General features: G+C 24.0%; 2 protein-coding genes across 2 annotated transcripts; both read left to right on the top strand.

Annotated features, from left to right (window-relative positions):
• The first annotated feature begins 3,457 nt into the window (after window positions 1–3,457).
• Window positions 3,458–4,607, top strand: LOC109598911 (uncharacterized). The gene is made up of 2 exons (XM_020014814.2): window positions 3,458–3,918; window positions 3,981–4,607. The coding sequence occupies exons 1-2, from the start codon at window positions 3,507–3,509 to the stop codon at window positions 4,430–4,432; spliced, it is 864 nt and encodes a 287-aa protein (XP_019870373.1). The 5' UTR covers window positions 3,458–3,506; the 3' UTR covers window positions 4,433–4,607.
• Window positions 4,608–14,195: 9,588 nt separating this feature from the next.
• LOC109598896 (uncharacterized) lies at window positions 14,196–20,626 on the top strand. Its single transcript, XM_020014800.2, has 4 exons — window positions 14,196–14,647; window positions 14,712–15,021; window positions 19,729–20,159; window positions 20,222–20,626. Exons 1-4 carry the CDS (start codon window positions 14,257–14,259, stop codon window positions 20,596–20,598), a joined length of 1,509 nt encoding a protein of 502 aa, XP_019870359.1. The 5' UTR covers window positions 14,196–14,256; the 3' UTR covers window positions 20,599–20,626.
• Window positions 20,627–21,929: the final 1,303 nt, after the last annotated feature.

The following is a 21,929-nucleotide window of genomic DNA, read 5'->3' as shown; positions in this document are numbered from 1 at the left end:
AGCTTCAATAATTGTTAAAAAAAGTATTTTCTTAACAATTAAGTAATTATAAAAATATATTTTAATAAAATTAAAGGAATAATTAAAGGATTAATTCAATTTTGGTACTATTTTCTAAGAGATATCAACGGTGGATAAAAAGAGAAACCAAAATTTTAGGAATACAAATTAAAATTTATCTTCTAATTATTGTTTAAGCCTCAATAATAATTAAAAAAGGTATTTTCTTAACAATTAAGTAACTAAAAAATATATTTTAATAAAATTGAAGGAATAATTAAAGAATTATTTCAATTTTGGTACTATTTTCTAAGAGATATCAACGATGGATAAAAAGAGAAACCAAAATTTTTTGAATACAAACTAAACTTTATCTATTAATCATTGTCTAAGCCTAAATAATAATTAAAAAAGTATTTTCTTAACAATTAACTAATTAAAAATATATATTTTAATAAAATTGAAGAAATAATTAAAGGATTATTTCAATTTTGGTACTATTTTCTAAGAGATATCAACGGTGGATAAAAAGAGAAACCAAAATTTTAGGAATACAAATTAAAATTTATCTTCTAATTATTGTTTAAGCCTCAATAATAATTAAAAAAGGTATTTTCTTAACAATTAAGTAACTAAAAAATATATTTTAATAAAATTGAAGGAATAATTAAAGAATTGTTTCAATTTTGGTACTATTTTCTAAGAGATATCAACGATGGATAAAAAGAGAAACCAAAATTTTAGGAATACAAACTAAACTTTATCTATTAATCATTGTCTAAGCTTCAATTAAGTAATTAAAAAAATATATTTTAATAAAATTAAAGGAATAATTAAAGGATTATTTCAATTTTGGTACTATTTTCGAAGAGATATCAACGATGGATAAAAAGAGAAACCAAAATTTTTGGAATACAAACTAAACTTTATCTATTAATCATTGTCTAAGCCTAAATAATGATTAAAAAAGTATTTTCTTAAAAATTAAGTAATTTAAAATATATATTTTAATAAAATTGAAGGAATAATTAAAGGATTATTTCAATTTTGGTACTATTTTCTAAGAGATATCAACGGTAGATAAAAAGAGAAACCAAAATTTTGGGCATACAAACTAAACATTATCTGCTAATCATTGTCTAAGCTTCAATAATAATTAAAAAAAGTATTTTCTCAACAATTAAGTAATTAAAAAAATATATTTTAATAAAACTGAAGGAATAATTAAATGTTTATTTCAATTTTGGTACTATTTTCGAAGAGATATCAACGATGGATAAAAAGAGAAACCAAAATTTTTGGAATACAAACTAAACTTTATCTATTAATCATTGTCTAAGCCTAAATAATAATTAAAAAAGTATTTTCTTAACAATTAAGTAATTAAAAAAATATATTTTAATAAAACTGAAGGAATAATTAAATGATTATTTCAATTTTGGTACTATTTTCGAAAAGATATCAACGATGGATAAAAAGAGAAACCAAAATTTTAGGAATACAAATTAAAATTTATCTTCTAATTATTGTTTAAGCCTCAATAATATTTAAAAAAGGTATTTTCTTAACAATTAAATAACTAAAAAATATATTTTAATAAAATTGAAGGAATAATTAAAGAATTGTTTCAATTTTGGTACTATTTTCTAAGAGATATCAACGATAGATAAAAAGAGAAACCAAAATTTTAGGAATACAAACTAAACTTTATCTATTAATCATTGTCTAAGCTTCAATTAAGTAATTAAAAAAATATATTTTAATAAAATTAAAGGAATAATTAAATGATTATTTCAATTTTGGTACTATTTTCGAAGAGATATCAACGATGGATAAAAAGAGAAACCAAAATTTTTGGAATACAAACTAAACTTTATCTTCTAATCATTGACAGAGCTTCAATAATAATTAAAAAATGTATTTTCTTAACAATTAAGTAACTAAAAAATATATTTTAATAAAATTAAAGTAAAAATTAAAGAATTATTTCAATTTTTGTACTATTTTCTAAGAGATATCAACGATGGATAAAAAGAGAAACCAAAATTTTAGGAATACAAACTAAACTTTATCTACTAATCATTGTCTAAGCTTCAATAACAATTAAAAAAAGTATTTTCTTAACAATTAAGTATTTAAAAAAATATATTTTAATAAAATTAAAGGAATAATTAAAGGATTATTTCAATTTTGGTACTATTTTCTAAGGTATATCAACGGTGAATAAAAAGGGAAACCAAAATTTTGGGAATACGAACTAAACTTTATCTACTAATCATTGTCTAAGCTTCAATAACAATTAAAAAAGTATATTTTTAACAATTAAGTAACTAAAAAAATATATTTTAATAAAATTGAAGAAATAATTAAAGAATTATTCCAATTTTGGTACTATTTTCTAAGAGATATCAACGATGGATAAAAATAGAAACTAAAATTTTAGGAATACAAACTAAACTTTATCTATTACTCATTGTCTAGGCTTCAATAATAATTAAAAAAAGTATTTTCTTAACAATTAAGTAATTAAAAAAATATATTTTAATAAAACTGAAGGAATAATTAAAGGATTATTTCAATTTTGGTACTATTTTCGAAGAGATATCAACGATGGATAAAAAGAGAAACCAAAATTTTTGGAATACAAACTAAACTTTATCTTCTAATCATTGACAAAGCTTCAATAATAATTAAAAAAGGTATTTTCTTAACAATTAAGTAATTAAAAAAAATATATTTTAATAAAATTAAAGTAAAAATTAAAGAATTATTTCAATTTTTGTACTATTTTCTAAGAGGTATCAACGATGGATATAAAGAGAAACTAAAATTTTAGGAATGCACACTAAACTTTATACACTAATCATTGTCTAAGTTTTAATAACAATTAAAACAAGTTTTTCCTGAATAATTTAGTAATTATAAAATATATTTTAATAAAATTTATATAATAAATAAAGGATTATTCTAACTTTGGTACTATTTCTAAGAGATATCAACGATGGATGAAAAGAGAAACCAAAATTTTAGGAATACAAACTAAACTTTATTTACCAGTCAGTGCCTAAACTTCAATAATAATTAAAAAGAAGTGTGAAACAATAAGGTTAAGACATTTTTGTTTCAGTTCAGTCTAAAGTAAAGATGTAATTTTATACTTACCAAATAATAAAATATTTCCTAATTGTTTGTCTGCCTTGTTAAACCAACTGAACCATTCAAACATAAAAGATTTTCCATCGACAATTAATAAACTCGCCATAAAACATTTTCCATCTCATTGTTTGCACACAGTTTTATTAACCGTTTCACGTATTTGCCAATGCATCCCGTGTGTGTGTGTGTGTGTGTGTGTGTGTGTGTGTGCCGAAGACCGCGAGTCTCGTGATCTATGGCTCGCCTTTCATTATTTGGAGATGAGTATAAAACGCAGACAATGGCCGCGTATCATGTCAGTTGTCCCTTGGCGTTTGACCGTGTACATACTCGCAGAATCGCAGTGAACCATGAAGTTGACGTGCGTGTTAGTGTTGGCCTGTCTCAGTGCCGCTTTGGCACAGGATACCATCGATACCGGTGTGCGTGTCGCCATGAAGATCTACGACGATTGCAAGAAGTCCGAGGGATTTTCGCCGTGCCTCAAGAAGAAGGCCATCACGTTCGTCGACAGATTGAGCAGGATGGAGAAGCTCACCCTCACCGACGGCGTCACTTTGATCAAGAGCGCCGACGCCAAGCCGGAGCCGGTTTTGAGCGAGGAGCAACTAGAGGCTAGTCTGCCCCGTGCTTTGGAAGCCAAGGACGACGCCCTCACCAACATCGTCATGGATAAAGTGTCCAACTTCTTCAGCTCCCGATCCTTGGACATCGCCGTGCCCAGGCTCATCGAGGACGAGGAGGAGGACGACTACGAATACGGTAAGGCCCCAACCTAAGCCAACCAACACAACATAATCTTAACGGAGTTATATTTGTTTAAGGTCGCGACGGCAAAATCAAGATCCCCAAGATCAAAGGAGGCAAAGGCGGCAAGAAGGGCAAGAAGGGCATGATGGGGGGCATGATGATGATGATCGTCGGTAAAATGGTGGCCCTGATCCCCGTGGCAATCGCCGGACTGTTCCTGTTGGCCGGCAAGGCTTTGATCACGGCCAAAATAGCTCTGCTGCTGTCCGGAATAATCGCCCTCAAGAAACTGGTGGCCGCCAAGCAAGGAGGAGGCGGCGGAGGACACGGCGGCCACGAGGTGGTGCACGACGTGCACCTGGGTGGTGGACACGGCGGATGGCAGTCCGGCGGTGGACACGGAGGATGGCAATCCGGAGGCGGCGGCGGCGGCGGACACGGCGGTTGGCAATCCAGCGGCGGTGGATGGGACAAGAGGTCTCTCGTCGAGGGACAGAACTTGGCCTACAACGCCTACAAGCCGTGATGTGCTTCGTTTTAGCAGGATTAGAGCTTTTTAATTGTACATAGGAACCAAAGTTTTGCCTTTTGGTTGTTTACCTCCGTTTTTATAATTTATTTATTTAATTTATGTTACGTAAATTATTTAACTTATTGACTTTTGATCAGTTTTTTTTTTAATAAAAAGAATTGTTTTTATATTGGCTTTGTTTTAATCTAATTAAACCACGTTTTAATTGGTCAGTTAACAGTTAGGTCATAAAAAATAATTTCACAAGCCTCCACAACAAGTAAAAAAATTCAAATTATAATTTTTCTCGGAAACTCCCATACATAGCTGTATTTTAACCCACGATGAATTACTGAGAAACCAACAAGTTCACACCATAACTTAGATGGACTTAATTTAATTACTAATTGTAATTATATTTTCAATTAACATTTACATAAGAAGACAAAATGTAGACCATCATTAATGGCAATTCAATAAAAATGTCCTTTCAGCTACACAACCATAAACATGACTTTATGACCGGCCATCTTAATAATAGTAATAATAATAAACCTCAACTCAAAATTTAACGACCCATAAAAAAACCAATAATACGAATAAACCAAAAGAAAATTCCAAAAAAACCATACGACTCAACGGTACGGCACACGTGTGTGTGTGTGTGTGTGTGTGTGTGGGACAAGAAGAAAGAAACAGAAAAAAATAAATGTAGGATGTACGGAAACGGAGGATAGTACATAAATAGTGGGCGACCGCAAAAATTTCTTTTTACTTTCGTTCAACATTTAAAACTAACGGTTATTCGAACGGGTCACATTTTGGTCGAATGTCGAATTTCGTAAGAGTTTTTTTAGAAAATGTCGAGAACCATGTCAATTATAATTTAAACACACGGAACACGCGGATGTCGTAAATGTGACGATGAAGACGTTGGAATTTAAGTTGATTTTAATATTAATGTTATTCGATTGTGGAAATAAAGTTTTCCGTCGGTGTGTTTGGCTTTACTGACTAAACAATGGCGTTGTTTAACAGTTTCGTTCATCCCAGATACCTTTGTGCTTCTGTCACTTGTTTATTCTAATTACTTTCTCCGACATAAATATTAAATTTATAAAAAAAATGTATAAATAAGCATTGAAATTGCTAATTGGTTTTAATAAAGTTTGTCTAAAACCCTTAACAAATATTAGTTTTTGAATAAAAATAATTTTTGTACACTTTGGATAGATATAATAAACGAATAATTATTAAAAATATTTACGAACAAATAATAATTGTCCTTGACACTTGAAAATTTTAAGAATCTTAATATTTGAATTAATTATAATATAAATTTTAAGGCATTAATAATTAAAATTTTAAGTTTAATAATGTAAAAGAATTGGTAATTTATAAGTTACTATTAAAATACTATAAAATTAATTAAAATTTAATTAAAATAAACCATCAAATATTAATTAAAATACTGTAAGATTAATTAAAATTATTAAGTCACTTGTATAAGTAAACTATTAAAAATTAATAATTTATAATAAATTTTCAATAAATTAGTAATAATTTCAATCTTAGAAAAATATGAAAGTTTAGGAAACTTTTTAAATTTTAACTAATTTCGGTAATTATTAAGAAAATTTTGAAGCCTTAAAATCTAATTAAATAAATAATAATTATCTTAACATATTCTTGAGAAATTTAAAAATCATAAAATGTGAATTAAGTTAATTAAAATATCAATTTTAAGATATTAAAATAAAATTTTAAGGTTAAAAAATGTAAAAGAATTGGAAATTTATAATATACTTATAAAATATTAAAATACTGTAACATTAATTAAAATTATTAAGTCAGTTGTATAAGTAAACTATTAAATATTAAATAAAATACTGTAAGATTAATTAAAATTATTAATTCACTTGTATAAATAAACTATTAAATATTAAATAATCAAAGTTATTTATAATAAATTTTCAATAAATTAGTAATAATTACAATCTTCGGAAAATTATGGAAACTTAAAAACTTTTAAATTTTAACTAATTTAGGTAATTATTAAAAAACTTTTGAAGCCTCAAAGTCCAATTAAATAAGTAATAATTATCTTAACAGATAGTTGAGAATTTTTAGAATCATAAAATGTGAATTAAGTTTAAAAAAAATATCAATTTAAGGCATTAAATTAAAATTTTAAGGTTAAAAAATGTAAAGGAATTGGAAATCTAAGTTACTTTTAAAATCTTAAAATACTGTAAGGTTAAGTCTTAAAATTTAACTAAATAAATAAAATTTTAGAAGTTTTAGTAAACTTATTAGCTGTAGTAAACTTTCAAAAGCCTCAAAATACTCTCAACTTTCATTTTTCAGGTAACAAAAAGATTAAAACTACTGAAAATTCTGTAAAGTTATAATATATTAATTAATCTTTCAAATATTAATTAATTAAATTAATTTATTAGGAACTTTTAACAAGTATACTTTTAAATTTCAACCCTGGAAAAATATGGAAATTATATAAATATTTGGAAACATTTAAATTGTACCTAATTTAGGTAATTATTAAGAAATTTTAGTTATAGTAAACTTCGTAGTTGTAATAAACTGATACATTCAAAAAAATTAAGTACTGTGAAGGTATAACTTAATAATTTTAATCTTAAAAATCACAAATAATTTATAATAATATTGGTAAAATTACAAAAATAATTTGAACCTTTTAAAATCTTAAAATCTAAGTAAATAATCAAAGAAATGTATTTAAAATTTTAAAAATATTAATGAAATTTCTATAAAGTTATTTTACATTAAACCATCAAATATTAAATAACTTAATGATTCATTTATTGGGAATTTTTTAAAAACATTTTAAAACTAAAATATTTTTTTCTATGAAACTACCAAATATTAATAAATAGTTTTAAAACCATAAAATTTAAAGAAATGCATAAAAAATATCTATAATAAAATAGATAATCATAAATTAAAAAAAAAAAACTTTAAATTCTCTGAAGCTGTAATAATTAATAATTTTTCAAATAACTAAAGAATAGTTTTAATAAACTTCAAATGTTTATATGATACTTTCAAAAACATTAAATATTGTGAAGGTATATTTAAAATTTTAATCTTAAAAATCATAAATAATTTATAATAATATTGGTATAATTACAAATATAATTTAAACCTTTTAAAATCTTAAAATCTAAGTAAATAATCAAAGAAATATATTTACAATTTTTAAAATATTAATGAAATTACTGTAAAGTTATTTTACATTAAACAATCAAATATTAAATAACTAAATTAATTTATTGGGAATTTTTTTAAGAACATTTTAAAACTAAAATATTTTTTTTCTGTGAAACTACCAAATATTAATAAATAGTTTTAAAACCAGAAAATTTAAGGAAATGCATAAAAAATGTATATAATAAAATAAATAATCATAAATTAAAAAAAAAAACCTTTAAATTCTCTGAAGCTGTAATAATTAATAATTTTTCAAATAACTAAAGAATAGTTTTAATAAACTTCAAATGTTTATATGATACATTCAAAAAAATTAAGTACTGTGAATGTATAACTTAAAATTTTAATCTTAAAAATCACAAATAATTTATAATAATATTGGTAAAATTACAAAAATAATTTGAACCTTTTAAAATCTTAAAATCTAAGTAAATAATCAAAGAAATATATTTACAATTTTTAAAATATTAATGAAATTACTGTAAAGTTATTTTACATTAAACAATCAAATATTAAATAACTAAATTAATTTATTGGGAATTTTTTTAAGAACATTTTAAAACTAAAATATTTTTTTTCTGTGAAACTACCAAATATTAATAAATAGTTTTAAAACCAGAAAATTTAAGAAAATGCATAAAAAATATATATAATAAAATAAATAATCATAAATTAAAAAAAAAAAACTTTAAATTCTCTGAAGCTGTAATAATTAATAATTTTTCAAATAACTAAAGAATAGTTTTAATAAACTTCAAATGTTTATATGATACATTCAAAAAAATTAAGTACTGTGAATGTATAACTTAAAATTTTAATCTTAAAAATCACAAATAATTTATAATAATATTGGTAAAATTACAAAAATAATTTGAACCTTTTAAAATCTTAAAATCTAAGTAAATAATCAAAGAAATGTATTTAAAATTTTAAAAATATTAATGAAATTTCTATAAAGTTATGTTACATTAAACTATCAAATATTAAATAACTAAATTAATTTATTGGGATTTTTTTAAGAACATATGAAAACTAAAATATTTTTTTTCTATGAAACTACTAAACATTAATAAATAGTTTTAAAACCATAAAATTTAAGAAAATGCATAAAAAATATATATATAATAAAATAGATAATCATAAATTGAAAAAACTTTAAATTCTCTTAATTAATAATTTTTATAAATGTATAAAATATTTAATAATTAACTAAGACTTTTTAAACCATAAAAATTAAATATTTAGAAATTTAGGAATTATACTAAAAATTAATATAATTCAAAAACCTTAACAAAAAAATAAAATATTTTCAAAATTTGAATTAAGAATTTTGTAAAACTGTTAAGTTTACTTAATTGTACATATATTTTTTAACTATGCATCATAAATTTATAAATTTTAAACAATTTACAAAATACTTTTTAGTGCTTAGTGTTAATATGATTTTAAAATCGAATAAATCGATAAATTTATGATGTTTAATATATTATAATAATGATAAAAGAAAGTGAATGATTAAAAATGAAATTAGTTACTTAATTATAATTATAATATTATAGGACAAATGTGTTTTGAAAATAAAGCCAAATAAGGAAGTCAGCAGAGGATGAAAATGAACAGTCATAAAAAGTTAATTAGTATTCTCTTTATAATACTTTATTGTCTTGTTAATGAAATTATTTCATTACCACAATAATTAACAATTACTGTAAAGAGAAATCATGTCTCATAAATAATTGTCGAATATTGTTCCTAATAAAATTCCATCAGATCTAATCCCATGAGATCGATAATCATTCACAGGAAGTGTCCTCCAGCGAGGCCCGTAATCAAAACCAGCACCAACCCATAACCTTGACTCAACTGACACATATTCCTCGCAGGTTGTGTGTCAAAGAACTTCGGCCTTCGACTCGGACGCATCTCTCTTCCACACACTTATATAGCTGGCTGCCAGTCAGGTTGAACCTGAGGTCAAATCGTGGAAAAGAAAGTCTTCGGTTTACCCGATTGAACCGGACAGAAAACAAACATAATTGTTCGATTTAAGTGAGGCGTTAGAAAATTTTTTTCTCGTCGAGAAAACGGTCCTCCCGCTGAACGTGCGTTGTGTTGACGAAAACGAAAATGCGACGCACACGCACTAATTAAGGAGGCGAACTGATGCTCAGGAATTTCGGGTGTCTCGCCTTTAACAAATTGGAATTGTTACATTATAATGAACGATTAAACTGTTACAGTTTCACTGGTCCAGACGAGACACGGCGGATACTTTCACCGGCCCAATCTCGACTAATTTCTGGCTGGGCTTTTATTGGATCAGGCCAATTGTCCCATGTTATGTCATCCACAATTCTAGATTATTACATACTATTACACTTCTGCCAAAAAAAAAACCTGATGAGTTCATTGTCAAATATTTAAATGTACTCTAAATGTGGAATTTAATAAATTTAATGTTTCCGTTTGGAAGCAGGATTCAGTAATTTATGGGCTGCTGATTAAATATACTTTAAATATTTATTGACTTGATGAGCATTATCGACGGAAATGGAAGTCAACTGTTATGCAAATAAAAAATCCCCATTAAAATTATAAGGCAATATATGTTTTTTATTGTAATAAAGTTGTTAACATTTTTTATTATTTATAATAAATCAAAAATGTTTTATTTTATTATTTAAATTTATTCTCTTTAAGCTTTTTAAAAGTAAAAAATTTTCGTTATACATATAATTATTTCAAATCTATATTAGTCAAATTATTTTTAAATTGAAACTAAATAAGTTAGTTAATTGTTAAGTTATTTAGTAAATAAAAATTAAATTTAAAAAAATTATAATTAACATTAGTATTATTTCATTTGCAACATATGTTTTTATTAACATCACAAATTAAAAAAAAAATTGTTCCTTTACATTATATTAATCAAGAAAAATATAATTTGAAAACACAAAAATAAATTTAATTAACCAAAATTTTTATTGAGTTTATATTTTTGATATTTTAAACTTATGAATTAGTAATAAAAATCAATAAATTATTGAAAATATGTTAAAAGTATAATATTATACAAAAATATAATTTAGAAATAAAACTAAATAATTGTTATAATAATTTAATTGGTAATTTACTATTTTATTAACAAAATTTATTGATTTAATATAATATATTTAAAAATATTATATTAAATTTATAAGTACAAAAAAGAATGTAAATAAATTATAATCATTAAAATAAGTAAAAAATATTTTTTGATAGTTTTGAAACTTAAGAAATTACAAAAAAAAAAAAAAATACAAAAATTACGAAAAGTTTTAAAAATAATTTTTAATTAAATTAAATTAAAAATTTAATATTTTTTATATTAATATATTTTTATTACTTTTAAATTTATTAAATAAAAAATATTTATATTAATATAAAAATATTTATATATTTTAATATTTATATAAATATAAAAAAAAATATAATTTTATAATAGTATGCAGAAAAATTATATTAATGTTAAACAGTAAATTAAAAATATTAAAAATAAAATTTATTATTTCAATACAATATATTTATCTATTTATTATATTAATCTGATTAATAAAAAAAGTATATAAAATATTAAAACAAAATGTATAAAAGTAAATCAAAAACATTAAATATAAAATATTTATAATATACTTAGAAATTATAAAAAATCAATAATTTCCGAAAAAATTAAAATATTTTTTAATTTAATATTTGGGATTATTTTGTTTTTTTTTTTTTCAATATTATTTCTTAACATTAAAATTTTTTATAATAAAAAGTATTTTAATACATTTAAAACCTTAATTTTTAATCCAATATAATAAAAAATATTCTTTATAATTTTATAAAAGTACTAAAGTATAGTAAAAAAATATATAAAAAATTAAATAGTAAATTAATAATGTTAATAACAATATATTAATTCTTTTTTCTTAATTATTCAATGGATTTTTAAATTTTAATGTTTTGAAAAATTCATAAAAATATTTCATGTTACTTTTTCTAAATTTGTTTTTATATATAAATTTTACTATATGCTATTTATTTTATTATTTAATATTTTTTAATTTTCCAATATATATTAATAATAAATAATTTTATGAAACTAATAAAATATTATAGAAATATTATAAAAAAATTAAGGTGTAAATTAAAAATGTTCATTTTTAATTATCCAATGCATTTTTCAATTTAATATTCTAAAAAATTTATAAAAATATTTCTTGTTATTCTTCTAAATTTGTTGTCTTATTAAAATTTTATTAAACACTATTTATTATTTACTTTTTTCTTTTTAAATATGATATTTTAATAAATTTGAAATTTTATAATTTGATTAAAATTTTTTATAATAAAATATTGTAGAAATATTAGATAAAAATTAAACAATAAATTAAAAATGATTGATTAAAAAATTTAAAATTTCGAAAAATTAATAAATTTTTTTTGACATTTTTCTAATAATAATAATAATAATAATAATAATTTGATTTAATAAAAAAATATATAATTCTATAAAACTAATAAGATATTGTAGAAATATTATAAAAAAAATTAAACAGTAAATAAAAAATATTGAAATCAATAAAAAAATAAATAAATTTTTCTGATAATTATCCAATACATTTTTTAATTTAATATTCTGTAAAATATATAAAAGTATTTTTTGTTATTTTTCTAAATTCGTTGTAATGTCTAAATTTTACTATTTAATTTATTATTTATTATTATTTTTTTTTTACTTTTTCAATATATAATTTTAATAAACTTATAACATTAATTTTATAATTTGATTAATTAAAAAATACTTTTATATCTTTTATAAAACTAATATTATAAAAAAATAAACACTAAATAAAAAATGTTAAAATCAATTATTTTTTTTTCCATAATTATCCAATGGATTTTTTTATTTTAAATTCTGAAAAGTTTATAAAATAAAATATTTCTTTGCATTTTTCTAAATTTGTTTTTTTTTCAATATAATATAATATAATTTTGATAAATTTGAATATAATTTGATTAAAAAACAATGTTTTTAATTTTATAAAAGTAATAAGATATTGTAGAAATATTATAAAAAAAAACATTAAACACTGAATAAAAAATGTTGAAATCGAAATGTTAATTTGTTTATTCTGTTCTTGTCATTTTTCTAAATTCGTTGTCATGTATAAATTTTACTATTTAATTTATTACTATTATTTTTTTACTTTTTCAATATAGTATATTATTTTGATAAATATTAATTTTATAATTTTATATAATAAAAATATACTAATTTTATAAAACTAATAAAATATATTGGGAGAAAAAAATTAAACTGTAAATTAAAAACGTTTAAAATTAAATATTCAATTTTTATAATTTTATTTTCTAAAATTTATAACAATTTTTCTTCTAAATTTGATGTTGACTAAATTTTCAAAATTTTATTTTATTTATTGACATTTTCAACAAAATTTTAATTTTTATTACTATTTTTTTTTTTTTTTTTTTTGAATTTACACTAAATATTATTTTGTTAATTTTATTAATTAATGTAATATTTTTACCAAAATAAATATTTTTATTAGAGAAAGAGAATTAAAATATATTTTTTTACAATATATGACAATTTTATTTTTAACAAATAAATTAATATTTAGAAACATTTACCAAATAAATTTCATAATTAAAAATTTTAAAATTTTGCAATTTTTTTGTATGATGTTGGCTAAATTTTAAAATCATTATTTTTTGACATTTTCAATAAAGTATAACATATTTAATTTTTTTTTAATTTGTACTTAATATTATTTTATTAATTTTACTAATTATTGTAATAATTTTATTAGAGAAAAAGAATTAAAAAATAGTTTTTTCACATTTTTATTTTTAACAAATAAATTATTATTATAAATCATTTACGAAATAAATTTCAAAATTAAAATTATTATCAAATTATAATTTAAATTATATGTTTAATAAATTAATGATTAATAGTTTCACTTTTGTTTAAAAGACTATACAAGTAATTTTCAAATTACACTAAAGACATAATTGTTTGATTAATTACATAAACGACGTTACATCAACAAATTGCAATAATTGAATAAAATTGTTATAAAGTTAAATTGCTTTGAACGAGAACAACAATTTAATGAAAGCATCAGTATATAAATTAACACCTAATCGCATCAAAATAAAACACCATAAACGTAACTCTCAACATGAAATCAACAAACATAGAATTCAAATTCAAATTCCACCCTAGCCAAAATGGTCAAACGTTATTTGATCGTCCGGCTTTCTAATCAAACAAATTTCGGCTGACGGTCATACCTACGGAATGTAATATTAACCCATTTCCACGGATGCCTATACGCTGACGCCGCCGTTCAAAAACAATAAAACATTCAATTAACCATGCATCAAGTTTTACTTGCTATAATATATTCCGTGATTTACCGGGTATGACGTCCTCATCCTTTCCTTTATTTGGTCCCTCCGTCCGAATATAAAGTAACTTGCATGGACCACTTCTTCAGTTAATCTTTGACCGGAGAGGTGTGCACAGTGCCAGAGCCATGAAAACCATATGTGTGCTAGTGGTGGCTTTCGCCGTGGCGCAAGCCGAATACAATGCCGGTGTCCGTGACGTTTTCGATGTCTACAAGGAATGCAGCCAGTCGGACGGTTTTTCGCCGTGCCTCAAGAAGAAGGCCATCGGCTACCTGGACCGCCTGGCCAGGATGAACCGTTTCACCATCGACGACGGCGTCACCCTCACCCACCAGCCGGACACCACCCCTGTCGTAACCGAGGAACAATTAGATGCCAACCTGCCTAGGGCGTTGGACGCCAAGGACGCCGCCCTCACCGACATCGCCCTCGACAAGGTGTCCAGCATCCTCGACTCCAGCAACATCCAAATCTCTTTGTCCAAGTTAGTCCAGGAGGACGACAACGTTGAAGAAAGTAAGTCAATAACAACTAACAACTAAGTAATTTAAGTATAATAATCCTTTTGGTGTTGTTGCAGGTCGCAAGAAGAAGGACAAGAAGGGCATGATGGGCGACATAGGAATGCTCATAGCGGCCAAACTGGCCGCCATCCTCCCCCTGAAGATCGCCATCATCGCCTTCATAGCCAAGAAGGCGTTGATCGTAGCCAAAATCGCCCTGCTGATCTCCGGAGTCATCGCCGTCAAGAAGCTCCTGGCCTCCAAGGGCGGAAGCGGCGGCCACAGCGGCGGCGGCCACGGAGGGTGGCAATCCAGCGGCGGAGGATGGGACAAACGCTCCATGGACGAAGCCCAGAGCCTCGCCTACAGCGCCTACAAACCCCAATAGTCACACCCACCTTAGTCATAGATCTAATTTATTATTTTATTTATTGAAGGCATTGTGCCCTGTACATAGTCCACAAAACAATGCCCAAACAAACAGTATTTATGTCTGTGTGCCGATTTATTATTATTTATTTGTGCCAACTCAATAAAACCTAAACAACAACCGTGCTTATTTAATCACCCACTCACTCATCAAGACCCAACACAATGAATAATCGATGAACAACAATGATCTTGACATTGGCGCGAGACGGACGGGGTAAATGGGTCAGCGACGCCGTTCAAGTTTCCTTCTTCAGTGTCGAGGTGAAACGGTGAAAATTTTGTCCCCGAGGCCCGTTCCGAGAACGATTTCTGCGCCGTGTTGGTTTCGTTCATTCGATTTCGTTGTTTGAGTCTCCGGAAGGTTTAATTGGGCTGAAGAATTCGGGTCTGGTTCGATGGACGTCACGTGTCTCGTTAGAAAGTTACCGATGATGATCGACCATTTATTTATGGATGTGTAGCATCACTCCAGACTTATTTTGTAACATCAACTTAGTGCCGATTAATATTATAATTTATGGGAGAAACTCTTATTATTACCTGATTTTAAATTAAAATTAAACGGTGTAAAAATATTGTCGTACGAATTATCTAGAATGACAATAATGTCAAAAAACTAATAAAGATACTGTGTCAATGAAATTAATCAACATGTGGTGTGTGGAGGAATGTAAAAAATTCAATTGTTATTACTAAAATATATTTTTTACGAATTATTTTGACGCCTTAATATTTATTTTAATCTTTAGAAAGTGTAAAGACCCGGTTTTGTATTAGGTTATTGATGAAAAGAAAACATCTGTAACTGGTGTTTATCACAAATAACTTAGATTTTAAAATATTTAATAACGGCGACTTATTATTAATTATAAAATATTTTAAAATATGACAATAAATTTGTCAACATTTTAATATAAATCGGTTCAAGTTTTATTGTTTTTATTTATTTATTTTAAATTTAACATTTTATATTAACATATTACTATTATAATAATTATGATTATAATTTATTCATGAATTAACTTTAGACTACAAAATTTAAACTTTAAATATGAATTTAATATATTTTGGGCATGAAAATTTTAGAGTTTTAAAGATACAATTTTAAAATTAAAAATAATTTAAAATATATAACAAAAAAAAGGTTAAAATATAAAATTTGAAACTATTTAATTTTCTTACCATTTTTTATTTTGAGTTTTACCTTTTTACATGAAAAATTATACTGTGTATTAATATTTTATATTATTATTTTTTTTTTATTGAATTTGTCAATTAGTTTTAAGCTTATTTAAATTTATTTGAAAATATTAAATTATTGCACTATTTATTGTAGAAATTATAAGTTTTTTTTATTTTAAATTTTCTCATTAAACATAAACCTTAAATTATGTTTTAATTTAGACATTTATTAATTTGTAATTAATTTTTAATTTATAATTATTTATTATTATTTTTTTTTGTAAAATTGTATCCTATAAAACAAAAATTTGAAATTTTTTTTAGTTTTTATTGAATTTTAATTGTTTATTTAATTTATTTAGAAAAAAAAAGCTGAACTTTTAATTTTAAATTGAAACTGAAATCAATTAAAATAATTTAAATTAAAACAAAAAAACAAACAATAATTTTTTTTACATATTTGTTTATAGTTACTTGGTTTGGTTTATTTAAAATATTAAGTTTACAAATCTAAAACTTAAATTATAAATTGATAATATTAATATTAAAAATTAAAAAATATAAATAATAGATACATTAATTAATTAATTCATATTTTTAATTTTTATTGTTTTTATTTTCTTTAATTTATTATTATTATTAATCTAAATACTGAATTTTAAATTAATTAAAGTTTTAATTTTTTATAATTTTGATTGTTCTTTAATATTTTCAAATTTTATTTAGTTATTTATTTTCTTTTGTAGTTGTTATCTTAGATTATTTATTTTATTCCAAATTTTAAATTAAAAAATAAAAAAATATATAGAATTATATTTTAATTTTAATTGTTTTTACACTGTAATTATTTTTGTATTATTATTTTATCCAGTTTATTCCAAATTCTAAATTTAAAAATCGAAATACTAAATTTTAAATATATTAAATTTAAAAAGTAAAATATACAAAAACATAAAAAATTGTTTTCTATTTAAATATGTATTTAATTTTATAATTTTAATTATTCTTTTCTTATTTTCTTATTTTATTTAGTTATTATTGTCTTCTGTTGATGTTATCTTTGGAATATTTATTTTATTGAAAATTTAAATTTAGTTTAAAAATCTAAAAAAAATATTTTATTTTATCTTATTTTATATCATTTCATTTTATTTTATTTTATATTTCATTATTTTTTCATATTTTATCTTATTTATCCTATTTTCTATAACTTTATCTTATTTTATCTTAGTTTATATTATTTTACCTTATTTAATCTTATTTTATATTATTTTATCTTGTTATTTTCTTATTTTAACCTATTTTATCTTATATTTCCTTATTTTATTTTATTTTATTTTATTTTATTTTATTTTATATTATTTTATCTTATTCTATATTATTTTACCTCATTTTACCTTATTTTATCTTATTTTATCCTATTTTATTATATTTTTTCTATTTTATCTTATTTTATATTATTTTACCTTATTTTTTTCTTATTTTATCTTATATTTCCCTATTTTATCTTATTTTATAATATTTTATCTTATCTTTTCTTGTTATTTTCTTATTTTATTTTATTTTATCTTGTTTTATCTCGTTTTTCTTATTTCATTATATTTTTTATTAATTTATCTTATTGTATCTTATTTTATATTATTTTTTTTTGTTATATCTTATTTTTTTCTTATTTTATCTTACTTTATCTCAGTTTATATTATTTTGTCTTATTTTATCTTATATTATCTTATATTTCCCTATTTTATCTTGTTTTATCTCGTTTTTTCTTATTTTATTTTTTATTATATTATCTTATTGTATCTTATTTTATCCTATTTTATCTTATTTTTCCTATTTTATCTTATTTTATATTATTTTACCTTATTTTTTTCTTATTTTATCTTATATTTCCCTATTTTATCTTATTTTATATTATTTTATCTTATATTTTCTTGTTTTTTTCTTATTTTATTTTATTTTATCATGTTTTATCTCGTTTTTTCTTATTTCATTATATTTTTTATTAATTTATCTTATTATATCTTATTTTATATTATTTTTTCTTGTTATATCTTATTTTTTTTCTTATTTTATCTTATTTTATCTTATATTTCCCTATTTTATCTTATTTTATATTATGTAACCTTATTTTATTTTATCTTTTCTCGTTTTATCTTATTTTATCTTGTTTTATCTCGGTTTTTCTTATTTTATTTTATTTCTTATTATATTATCTTATTGTATCTTATTTCATATTATTTTTTCTTGTTTTATCTTATTTTATCTCGTTTTTTCTTATTTTATTTTTTATTAATTGTATCTTATTTTATATTATTTTATCTTATATTATCTTATTTTATCTTGTTTTATCATATTTTATCTTATTTTTTTTTTTTTTCTTATTTTATGTTAATTTATATTATATTATCTTATTTTATCAGACTTTATCCTAGGTTATATTATTTTATTTTAATTTATCTTATTTTATCTTAATTTATCTTGTATTATCTTATTTTATTTTATTTAATTTTAACTTTTTTATTTTTGTAGACACTTTTAAATTGATCTATTTTTATATAATTTATTTAAAATTATGATTTTAAAAATGTGAATTTTAAAATTTGACACAATATTCAATTCAATAGAACAGTTAAAACATTTATCTTATTTATTTATTTAAATATTAAATCAATTTTAATTGAAGTTTTTTAATTTAATTTTTTTTTGCAGTCAGCTTTGCAGTAATTTATTGTTTCTAGTCAATTAAAGACTAGCACCTAAATGTTATAATGGTTACAAGTTTAAAGAGATAATTAGTAATACATCGCACTTAAATGTTACAATCATCATAAATACACAAAATGAAAACGTTAAACCGAGACATATTTTAATTTTCAATAAACATAAAACACACTACATACTTAAATTTAATATTAAAACTTTTTACAATGTAATTTAAGAAGAAAAAAATATTAGCTATTTTTATTTAAATTAATAAATTAATATTTATGAGTTTTTACACACATAATAATAAATAATAAATAAATATTTTTTAATTTTTAGAAAAATTAATGTAAATTAATGTTAATGATGTCGATCAGATTATTTTGGACTTTTTACGACGAATCGTTCATTTACAAAACAAACTGCATACCAAACAAAGTTTATTGTGTGTGTGTGGAATCACAACGTAATAATCACAATCAAACATAACACCATCAAATTAAACAGAATAAAAACATACAACATTTAACACTTTCTATTTCCACAAAACAATGGGCATAAAAATCGCGAACGAATCCAAATCATCGTTAATTAAAGTCAGGGGAAATCAATGGACTAGCCTCGAACGGACGGCCATTAAACGCCAAATGAGACGTTACAATTTGAACATACGGTAGTTCCAAATACACTACTTTTTTTCCATGCCCTAGCCACCTTTCAAATATTCGGCGATGATATAAATTGGCGTCCGATACGAGAGCGTATCAGTCCTAGTTCATTGGTTGTACAGTGCATCCGTCCGGTCCAGAAGAAAATGAGGCACGCGTGTGTTTTAGTGGCCGCACTAATCTGTTCAGTGGCCGGCACCAGTTCGGACAGTTCCGGTGTTAGTGTCGTCCTGAAATTGTACGAGGAATGCAGCCGGACCGACGGACTCTCGCCGTGCCTGAAGAAGAAGGCGCTGACGATGCTGGACCGTTTGGGCCGCATGGAGCGGCTGACGCTGGCCGAGGGTGTGACGGTGGTGCACCACGTGGACGAGGCACCGGCCATGACGGAGGAGCAGCTGGAGGCGACGCTGCCCCGGGCCGCGGACGCCAGGGACGACGCCCTTACCCACTTGATCATCGAGAGGGCCACCAAGTTCATCGGGGGGAGCACCCTGGAGATATCCCCCAGGTTGATCGAAGAGGAGTTGGAGGAAGGTAACTAAGCCCGCCTATTAACACTGTTTATACAGCTTTTATACGAGTTGACTGACTTTCAGGACGTGATGGCTTGGGAGGTGGCAAGAAGGGTGGACTGGGAGGAGGCAAGGGTGGCAAGAAGGACATGATGGGGGGACTGATGATGATGGTCGCCGCCAAATTGGCTGGACTCATCCCCATCGCCATAGCAGGCCTCTTCCTGCTGGCTGGCAAAGCTTTGATCACTGCCAAGGTGGCCCTGCTCCTCTCCGGCATCATAGCCTTGAAGAAACTGTTCGCAGCCAAAGGGGGACAAGGTGGACACGTGGAGCACGTGCACGCCTCACCGCACGGTGGTGGATGGGAGTCCAGCGGACACGGACACGGAGGCTGGGACAAGAGGTCTCTAGATGGTGCCCAGGATCTTGCCTACAAAGCTTACGTGCCACAATCATAACATAATAGACCAATTTTCTGGTCCGTTTGTCTAGTTATTTATTGTTAAATTATTTTATTTATTTACCATGTCGAATAAAACTTATTTTTTTTTACAAACGTTGCCTTTTATTGAACGATGCAATATGGTAAAGTGTGACAGCACAGATTTCAGTTTCCACACATTTACTAATAGTGCATATGAGAGAGTGACCTTAATCACCTATTGCACTTTACTTGCTCTGGTGTGTGTGTTACTTTAAAGTTATTTAGGAAACGTCGTAAACATTCGATGCGGACAAGTCTAACCCAGTTGGTCGGGACGAAACGGGTCAATCGATTTTTGTCGATATGCTAAATATTGATCCATAACCTGAATCGCTTTTATTAAAGAAACAACATCGAACATCAAAGATGATTTTTCCTGTAATTAATTTAGTTAGTTAGGTACGGTGTAAAACAAGTTTGTAATTTATTAATTCAAATTATGGCCGTCCCGTTTTCGTTCATAAAACCGAAGATCGTGAAATTGTATCCGCAAACAAAAATTAATATAACTGTTTTCTTTATGTCGTACCTTAACACCAATGGCGTATCGGTTTAATCGATCAAACAATTATTACCCTCAATAAATTATTTAATTAAAAATAATATCTTATTACTTAATTACATTTTATCGCTTTACATTTGTAAAACGACATTTTGTTTATTAAAATTAATAATTTTGGTTCAATTAAATTTAAATTGATTATTTTTATCAATGTCTTAGTTAATTATTAATTATTATGTTAATCAATGATATTGGGTATCATTGTAAGTTTTTATTAAAATTAATAATATATTAATTTTTACATTTTATAAAAAGAAAAACAAATTTAAACTTCATTCAACTGTAAAATATATTCCAAATATATACTTTAATTATTATAATCTTAATTAATTAATTATAATATTAGTGGTACTATAAATTAATGTTTTTATTCAAAAAAAATTACAAAAAAACAAGTATAAACTGACAGTATTTATTTTAAGTACTTTTGGTAAATTTATATTATAAAGTTTATTTCTACAACGTGTAAAAATTAAAAATTTGGTTTAATATTGTTTTAATTGGTTAATTACAGTATTTTTGGTATTATAAGTTTAAATTAACACTAAACTGTATTTATTTTATTTCGTCAGCAAAAAATATATTAACATAAATATATGTTTCGATTATTTATTATTATTATTATTATTAATTATTGTATTATTATTAATAAAATATGTATTTTTAATCCAAAAGATCAGTATTCAAATTAAGTAATTTTATATTATAAAATTTATTCTATTCCTACAACGTGGAAAAATTAA

Source organism: Aethina tumida, chromosome 5, assembly GCF_024364675.1.
Source record: "Aethina tumida isolate Nest 87 chromosome 5, icAetTumi1.1, whole genome shotgun sequence".
NCBI lineage: Eukaryota > Metazoa > Arthropoda > Insecta > Coleoptera > Nitidulidae > Aethina > Aethina tumida.
Note: the sequence above shows the minus strand (reverse complement) of the source record. Positions and strands in the feature narration are given on the sequence as shown.

What these genes read in the sequence shown, in the direction of transcription:
- LOC109598896 (XM_020014800.2), top strand. Translation starts at nt 14,257, where the DNA reads ATGAAAACCATATGTGTGCTAGTGGTGGCTTTCGCCGTGGCGCAAGCC. An exon ending in GGACGACAACGTTGAAGAAA is followed by an intron (nt 14,648 to 14,711) that starts GTAAGTCAATAA and finishes GTGTTGTTGCAG; the next exon opens with GTCGCAAGAAGAAGGACAAG. An exon ending in AGCGCCTACAAACCCCAATA is followed by an intron (nt 15,022 to 19,728) that starts GTCACACCCACC and finishes TATCAGTCCTAG; the next exon opens with TTCATTGGTTGTACAGTGCA.
- LOC109598911 (XM_020014814.2), top strand. Translation starts at nt 3,507, where the DNA reads ATGAAGTTGACGTGCGTGTTAGTGTTGGCCTGTCTCAGTGCCGCTTTG. An exon ending in GGAGGACGACTACGAATACG is followed by an intron (nt 3,919 to 3,980) that starts GTAAGGCCCCAA and finishes TATTTGTTTAAG; the next exon opens with GTCGCGACGGCAAAATCAAG.